At 41.1% G+C, this 9,331-nt stretch overlaps 1 protein-coding gene across 1 annotated transcript in view; it reads left to right on the plus strand.

The window, feature by feature from the left end:
* The window catches only part of Trub1 (TruB pseudouridine synthase family member 1), a 58,034-nt gene that overhangs the window by 28,574 nt on the left and 20,129 nt on the right, over nucleotides 1-9,331 (plus strand). The window contains exon 4 of the mRNA XM_008830239.3: nucleotides 3,627-3,708. Within this exon, the coding sequence (XP_008828461.1) occupies nucleotides 3,627-3,708 (82 nt within the window). The remainder of the gene's footprint in view (nucleotides 1-3,626; nucleotides 3,709-9,331) is intronic.

Raw genomic sequence — 9,331 nt, forward strand, 5'->3', positions numbered from 1 at the left:
ATTTTTATTTTATGTGTATGCATGTATTGCCTGCATGTAGGTAAGTGCACCCATATCATGCAATGCCCACAGAGGTCAGAATAGGCTGTTGGATCCCCTGGGGCTGGAGTTATGGACAGTTGTTAGCCTGCCATGTGGGTGCTGGGATTTGAACCCAGGTCCTCTGCAAGAACAACCAGTGTTCTTAACTGCTGGGCCATCTCTCCAGCCCCAATTCTTTGTATTTTTATAGTTCTTAGGAAATAAGACGGAATTTGTGTATTTGAGATAGCCCTCCATTCTTTTTATATATGAATTTTATGTTGATTATTTACTCTTGCCCAAGATTTGGAGATGGTGTTTGGAAATTGCAGGACAGAGATTAATGCGGGGGAGGGGTTTTGGAAAATGAAGAGGTGTTGGTGCTTAGAGAACAGAAGAAAATCAAGGCCGGGAACTGGGCTTGCCCCAAAGTAAATGACATCCAGAATTCAGAGACTAAAGTAGACATGGGATACTTGGCAAGCATAAGGAACCCAGTTCAATTCTGTTACATGACAGAATACTGAAAATGCTTTCAGGGCTGTTCTGGTTAACCTGCAGTTGTCAGCTTGACATACCTGGGAAGAGGGAACTTCAGCTGAGGAATAAACTTCGTCAGATTGGCCTGTGGCTACAAATATGAGGCATTTTCTCAATTGCTGAATGGTAGAAGGGCCCAGCCCACTGTAGGCAGTGCCATCCCTGGGCAGGTGGAGTTGGTTTATGTAAGAAAAGTAGCTGAGCAAGCAACATTCCTGTGTGGTCTCTGCTTCAGTTCCTGCCTCCAGGTTCCTGCCCTGGTTTCCCTCAATGATGAATTGTGATTGGGACCTGTAAACCAAATTAAATCCTTTCCTTCCCAAATTGGTTTTGGTCAGAGCATTTTTCACAGCAGTAGAGAAAGAAACTAGGACGAAAGCACAGTATATGAGCCTGCATGTTTTTCTTAAACAGTCTCCCTCCCTCCCTCCCCCCCCCCCACGTGGGTAGGTAGGTATACATCTATGTGGAGGCCAGAGGTCCACCCTTGGGTCCCATTTCCCAGGAGCCAATCCACCTTGTTTTTTGAGACAAGGGGTCTTGCTGGGACCTGGGGCTCCCCAATTAGGCAAGGCTGGCTGGCCAGCGAACCCTGGGGAACCACTTAACTCTACCTCCCAAGTACTGGGATTACAAGCACACGCCATTGTACCCAGCTTTTTTATGTGGATTCTGAGGATCTAGCTCCAGTCTTCAGTCTAGTGTGGCAAGCACTGAGCTGTCTCCTCAGCCTGCTCTTATGTTTCTTATGAGAACTCACTGTAACATGAGTCACTGTAACCATTGTTACTGTGAATCATTCTGTGTCTCCTGTGTGATAATATTGTTACCCATTACTTACCAGGGACAGAAATTGTTGCTCCAAATTTTTTGCTGCTTCTCATGAGGCCCTTATTATTTTCCCCTACTTTAAGATTAACCGATTCTGGAGCAATTAAGATGAACTTAAGCACTTCACCATCTGGGGTGGAGTTGTAATTACAGCCCAGCCAGTTGGAGTGAGCCTCTGCTCTTGCCGTTCATCCTGCTGTGCTTCTCCCGGTGGGATGCTTACACCAGGTTGATTATTCTGAACTAAAGAAGCAGAGTTGGGCATCTTAGGTGATGAGACTGAGCGTGCAGTTGCAAGAAACTAGTATTTGTCAGTCCTAATGAAACTTTAAACAACGAATTCAAATGCATTGGAGCATTCCTTCTGCATTGCATTTGTGTAAAATAATATGAGCTGTGTAATATGGAGGTGTTTTCATCTAAGGTCTTTTGCTGTAATGTTTGCATGTTTATGAGATTCAAATTTTTAATATTCTCATTTTTCTGGAGTCCCTTCACTAGTATGAGTTTGTCATTAATAAATTTGCATTTCTTCAAAATATTTTGAGGGTTTTTGTTTGTGCTTTGTTTTGTTTTGTTTTGTTTTGTTGTAACAGGGTCTCACTATGTAGCCCTGGCTGCCCTGGAACTCACTGTGTAGATCAGGTTGGCCTTGAACTCACAGATTCGCCTCCCTCTCTGCCTCCCAAGTGCTGAGATTAAAGGCATGTGCCACCATGCTTGGCCTGAGCTTCCCTTTAAAAACCACGTAAGTGCAGATTATTTTCTCTGAAAAATAACAGTCTTTTCACTGTTCTCACTACTTCATGTGAAACTCCAAACAAAACCCGGACTTCGTCCAAAAGAGTAGTGAAAAGAAGGTGACTATAAGCTGCCTTAGCTGTATGAGAACTCATGTGGGTGGTCAATTCTGAGATGTCTTCCTTTCAGAGAGCTTTGGTATTGTGTTTGAAAACGCACATGACAGTTAAAGGTAGTACCTCTACTGTTCTTGATGTGTATGAGTTTGCTCATGTTTTTCTAATATTTAGCTTTTATTTAAATGCACGATCTAGTTATGAAGACTGGACTTAGAATTTTATAGAAGTAGTAGCAAATCATCTTATTTGAAATAATTTTAATTGTATGTATGGTAAAATTATTGATTTTTGTGGTGGCCATGCTGTGATTTATTGTACCATTCTCTGTTATGGTCATATAGTGCACCCTGCTGTCTGTGGAGTATTGGTTCCAGGGCCTCCACAGAGACCAGAGTCCAGGGATCCTCAAGTCCCTGCTAAATGTGGTATAATATGTGCCTGTAATCAAATTCATCCTGTCACAGTGTCTCTTGTCTCTAGATGACTTGTAACACTTGCCACAGTGTAAATGCTGTGTAAATGGTGTTTATGCTGGATTATGGGGACTAACAATAGAAAGTCTGCATGTATTCAATATGTATCTTTTTATAGAGAATATTTTACTTATTATTTAAATTATTTTTGGTCTTTTTGAGACAAGGTCTCCCTGTAGCCACAGCTGGCCTGGAACTGCCCGCCTCTGCCTCCCAAGTGCTGGGATTAAAGGCATGCGCCACCACGCCTGGCTTATATAGAATATTTTAAAGACGTTTATTTTTATTTCTTGTGTATAAGTGTTTTGCCTACATATATGTAAGTATACATATATATGTGTGTGTACATTGCTGGAGAAGAGAGCATCAGATCCCCTGGAACTGAAGTTACAGATAGTCATGAGCCACCATGTGGGTGCTGGGAACTGAACTCAGATCCTCTACAAGAGCAGTCAGTGCTCTTAACAGCTGAACCATTTCTCCGGTCTCTGTATAAAATATTTTACTCTGTGGTTGAATTTGTTGATGTCGAAATCATGGATATGGAGAGCCAATTATATCTGAAAATTTTCCACAAAAAAATAGATTACCAGTATAAAAGTTGTTTTAGAAATTTGCAATAGCAGTATACTTATGCACCATAAAAATAAAAAGTGGGGTTGTTCTTTCTCCTGTTGGCTGGTGTGGGAAGTCTGTGGATTTTATGGTCTAAGCAAGTGCTTCCCACAGACTAGAAACAAGCCAACAGAAAGATTTCAGAGTGTTTTGTTTTTTGGTTTTGTTTTGGCCTTCACTTTCTATCAGATTGGTAATAGTACTAAAGATCTGTGTCAATTTCAAGGTGTGTGTAACAAGTAGTCTTGTATTGCCTCATGGCCCATTTTTCTCATTTCTGTCCTAGAGGTATGTTGCCATTGGAGAGCTGGGAAAAGCCACTGACACTCTAGATTCTACCGGAAGAGTAACAGAAGAGAAGCCCTACGGTAGGCTCCTCATCCACGCGGGCTTCCTCCAGGATTTGAGAAAGCTGCTGTGAACGCAAAACCAAAGCAGCATGTGGTGGTGTCCACTTGTAATTCCAGTGCTTAGAAGGTTCAGGCAGAAGGATTTCAAGTTCTAGACTAGCCTGGGCTACATGGTAATACCCTGTCTCCCAAAAGAAGAGGAAAGAAAGGAAAGAGTCAGCAGAATTTAAAAATACATGTTACTTGATATTTTTGTTGGCTTTTAGTTCTCAGAGTACATTTCTTTAGGTTAAGAAGATTGGAAATTGCTTATTATAGTATAGCTTATTTGGTATGATTTTGTGAATAAAGACTTTATAATTGCTTTTCCCCTATAATTAATTGTTATAATGTTCAGGATTATTGTTGCAAATGACCTCCTTGCTGGACAGATTTGTAGCTAGGATTTAGGATATTTTTCCAAGTACATGAGTAACAAAGCAGAGATGCCACCTTGTTAGAGCACACCTGGGTCTTACTGCACTGTGCGTGTCTTACTCACCTGTGTCTTACTGTACCTGTGTCTTATTGTACCCGTGTGTCTTACTGTACAGTGTCTTACTGCACCCGTGCCTTGCTGCACCCATGTCTTATTGTACCTGTGCCTTGCCTTTTAAATTTTCTATAAACAATTACTTCCCAGCTGTTGAGATGTGTGTCAGATTTCATACTTTAAAACTCATCCATGTGCCTGTATTTTGGAGTAAAAAGATCTGACAGGGGAAAGCTAAGTCTCTGAAGTAAAGGGGAGCTCACTGGGGTCCCCTTAATTTTTCTGCAGTTCCTTTCACTACTCCAAGAAAGGGTAGATAAATGAACCGGTCTCCTAGCAACTCTCACAGTGCTCAGGCTATTTATAATGCAGCACTGGCAGTTTTGCCAGCGAGTTCACCTGCACTATTATGTCACCAGTTGTGAATTATTTGTAGGCATTCTGGTTTTTTTCTTTCTCGTGTTTAATGTTAACTCTTCTTAATTTGCCTATAGACAGTCTGGCATCTGTCTTCCCTGTGTTTTTGTGTTGATTGCCCTTATTATATATTCCAGATTACCCCAGTCGCAAGACCAACCTTTTCTTGTTCATAATGGTTTACTTATCCTGCTAATATTTATATATATACAGCTTAGTATCTTGCTTAATTAAGCAGTATAATGGGAAAAAATTCACTGGTTTATTTCCATGTCTTTTTAAAAATAGATGTTGAATTATCCTTGAAATTAAAATCAGTGAATAGTAACAGCCTCTCATTTAATTAATACTAACTATAACCTTCAACCTGAGGGTTTGCAGATTAAAGAGGCATTAAGGCAATGGGAAGATAGATTTCAGGTGTACTGACGAATCCTGGCAGTGTATAGAGTTATACAGATGTAGTTCAACGTCCTATGTCTTTGTCTCTACTTGCCAAGCATAAATCAGGAAAGTGGTACTTAGGACAGTGGTTCTAGGGTGGCGTAACTAAGGATGGAGCACAGCTTGGGAAAGGATAAAGCACACTAAACAAACTTGGATTTAACTTCTAGCTCTGACCTATTCTAAACTTCACTTTGAACATTTCTTATTTATGTTCCATCTCCAAAATAATGGTGCTATTGACTTCATGTTTCTTCAAGGATGATTGGAAGAGGGAGGATATAGGCATCTCATCGTGCCATGTGCACAAGGCTCTCTTAGTAGTCCCTGCGGGGATGATAGTAACTTGAAACAGTATGCTGTTGGAAGAGACAGCGCTATCTTAATTAGAGTAGAGGCTGGTAAGTAAAAGTGATGAGACTTGATTGTTGATTGGATGGGGATAGTGAAGAAGTTGTCTGTTAGACCTAGGAATTGAGGTTATAATGGTTACGTGATATAAGTGATGTTGCAGTTCATAGAGTGGGGATTCTTAGAGGAGGACCAGACTGAATTCTTTCTTTCTAGCTTGAAGCATTTTGGAATTTAAAAATCCCCCAAAACAAAAACCTCTACTTTGCATTTGTTATTTTGTAACTTTGCTTACTCTAATGAAAGCTCAGGGCTGGGGAAATGACTGGGTAAAGAACTTGCTGCAAAAGCATGAAGACCTTGAATCCCAAGAACACATAAAGCCAGGCACAGTAGCTGATGCTTGTCATCCTGGTGCTCCTACAGGAAGATGGGAAGCAGAGACAGGAGAATCCCTGGAAACTGGGCCAGCCAGCCTGGTGTATGCAGTCACAAACAAGGGGCAAGGTGGACCTCCATATGTGTGCACCCACTCACTCACACACATATATTACACATATACAGGCATGCATTTACACACAAAGATATTTTTTTAAGAAAGAAGGCTCAGTAGTAAATCATAGAGGTGAGTAACTTTCATCAGACCCTGAACAGAACCTCACCCAGTTTATTGAATAGTGTTTATAGTCTTAGAAAATGGGAGCTCTGGAAACATTTTGCAGATTAGCAAGATTTTTCTGTGTTCTTTCAGTAAAGCATCAAATATTTACTGTCTGTTGAAGCTGCAGTTAGTACCAGGGAGAAGATAAAGGAGTGTGCAGTCTAGCTTCTGTTCCTAAGGAACTACTGCATAATGGGGAATTTTATAGTTTCAACCCTCTGAGCACTGATTCCGAGACCTGTGGCCAGTATTTTATATGCCTTTAGTATTATCCTGAAATGAAATTCAGAAATATGCTAACCTATCTCATACACATATTTTAAAAAATCAATGTAACACAATGATTTGGTTTACCTTCTATTGCTGTGATAAAACACTAACCAAAACAGGCTTGGGGAGGAAAGGGTTTATTTGGCTTACACATCCTGATCACAATTCATCATTGAGGGAAACCAGAGCACGAACCTGAAGGCAAGAACCGAAGCATGGACCACAGAGGAACACTGCTTATAGGTTTACCTCTGCCTGTGCGCAACTTGCTTTCTTATACAACCCAGGACCTCCTACCCACAGTGGGCTGGGACCTCCCACATCACTCAAAAATCAAGAAAATCCCTCACAGACATTTCCACAGGCTAATCTGATAGAGAAAATTCCCCAACCGAGGTTCAAATGCAAACTGATATAGATGTATTATGAGTGACTTACAACTAGGATGTTCAATATATAAAACTAGACAAAAATGATTTGTGTTGAATTTTAAAATGGCATTAAGTCCTAATCAGGTGCTGTACCCGGGATGGTTCTTTATCATGTTCCACCTATTAGTGGCCTGGGTGCCAGCACCCCACTCCCTCATTGTAAATAATTGGTATTGCAGTTCTTAATTGATCCATCCAGAACAACTGACATTTGGATAAAGTAACCAAAGCAGTCTGGAGTCACTAGCAAGTAAATGCTCTTAAATCACCTTGTCCTCACTAGGCATGTGCTATTTTTAGCCATTGTATCAGATAGCTGAAAGTGAGCCTAAAGGAATGAGAAAATGAGCCTGGCTTAGTAGACTGCAAATGCAAACCATGTAAACAGGGCTCTTTGATTCTCTATCGCATCCTCCTCAGTTACTCTAAATAGTGATTTTCACGCTTTATAAATGCATCTCTGGTTGTTGCTCCCTTACACTGTAGGACTGAAATCATGGTTTTGTTCCTTGCTGTTCTTGGTGTAATATGTGACAGACTCAAACTTTTAGCATGTAAATGAGCAAAGCAGGTCACAAGGTGTTCTCAGAGAAAATGACTGCAGGTCCGTCCTGGGAAGGGCAGGGTATATTCCTGCCTTCTGTTGTCCTTTCCTCAAACACATGGCTGTTAACTGTCCAGTGTTGTCTCTGGGCACACACAGCTTCCTGTGCTTATCTGTTCTTTACAGTGCTCAGGATACTAGGGCCATAGCCAGCTAGGCTAGATGTGGGGAAAGCTCTTCTGGAAAGGCCTAACTGTTCTTGCTCTGGATATAGATTTTTCTATACTTCCCATGGCTAGAAATGTAAAAGCAAAGTGATACCTCATGCTAACCCTTCATTCTCAGCAGAAATCTCAAAAGGGGGATGGACCGAGATCTTCCATGTTGCTCTTGCTGATGCTGTACCATTGGCACCAGCTCCTCTTGAGCTGCAGTACGGTGGTACCAGCACTTCACTGTGTCTGGGGACAGGGTGGGCAGTTCCATGAGCCATCTTCTTTCATGTATGGTCTGCCCAGGTTTCTAGCCTGCTTTTTTCCTTTTTCTATTGAGTGGCCTCTTTCTCACTGATTCTTTTGGGTAAAGAACTCACAGAATATATTGTAGAGAAAGACTTGCATATTTGCTCTTACTCTGTGGCTTGCCTTTTCCCTTTCGTGTTTCTGAAAAATGGAAGTTCTTAGTTTCAGTTGGTTCAGCTCATCAAGTCTTTTCTTCCTGGCTAGTCATTTTGGCATTCTCTTTAGCAACATTTTTTTCTATCTTAAAAGCGTGAGGAGGGGCTGGGGAGATAGCTCAGTCAGTAAGGTACTTGCCATGCAAGCATGAGGACCCGAGTTCTATCCCGGCACCCACGTAAAAGATGGGGAGGCAGAGACAGATCTCTTCCTGGCCAGCCAGCCTAGCTGAATTGGTGAGTTCCAGGTCCCAGTGAGAGACTGTCTCAAAAAATACAGTGCATAGTGCCTGAGGAATGATACCAGAGATCAGCTTCTAGCCTCTGCACTCTTGTACATACACCTGCACACGCACACGTGCGCATGCACACAGACACCCCCCCCCTTTTTTTTAAAGCAAGGAAATATTTTCCTATGTTCTAGAAATTTTTCCTATGTTCTTGCTCTTCATGGCCTCTGTGGCCAATTCATCATTTTTCCCTTTGTGGGTGTCCAAAGTGGCCTTTCACTTTTCTCCAGTATTCCACGTGTCACAAATCAAGCACCAAGCAGGCATGAGTTTATTTGAAATCTGTTTTGTCACCTCAGTCAGTTGGTCTATCTTTGTGTTGACACCAAACTATTTTAGTTGATGTGTAGAGGAACATGTCTTTCTGCCTTACTTCTTAAAATAGCTATCTTATACAGTAGGGCAATTACCTTCTTTTCCTTATTTGCTGAGAGATTTGGTTTGCTTTTAAAGCATGAACTGGCCAGGCGTGGTGGCATACACCTTTGATACCAATACTTAGGGGGCAGAAGCAGGTGGATTTCTGTGAGATCAAGACCAACCTAGTCTACATAACAAGTTCCAGGCCAGCTGGGGCTATAGGAAGACCCTGTCTTAAAAAACAAACAAGCAAAGTCATGAGCAGTAAGTAAATTGGTTTGTTTCTTTTGACTGACTTGATCTTGTGCAAATCTTCTGCCAATAACTGGTCTTGTACTGGTAACCACAGCTGGTCTGAGTTCATGAGTGAGATAGCCATGTCATGTCCACAGATAGCGTTACCAAGCTTTTTTCTGAATCTTTTGATTTTTCTCCTTATTCAAATATTAAACTAACTTTATATTTCTAGAATTGATTCAAGTTGGTCATGATGTGTTATTATTGTTGGATTTGATATGCTGATATGTAGTTAGGGTTTTTGCATCTTTGTTCATGTGTGGGATCCTCTGTATTTATTTTTCTTTTCTCTCTTTTTTAAACTTTATCCTCTCAAGGTTATGGCTGGACCTAGTCAAATTGACATGAGAAAGATTTTTTTTTTTTTT

This window comes from Nannospalax galili, unplaced genomic scaffold (assembly GCF_000622305.1).
Source record: "Nannospalax galili isolate Female #2095 unplaced genomic scaffold, S.galili_v1.0 scaffold974, whole genome shotgun sequence".
Classification (NCBI taxonomy): domain Eukaryota; kingdom Metazoa; phylum Chordata; class Mammalia; order Rodentia; family Spalacidae; genus Nannospalax; species Nannospalax galili.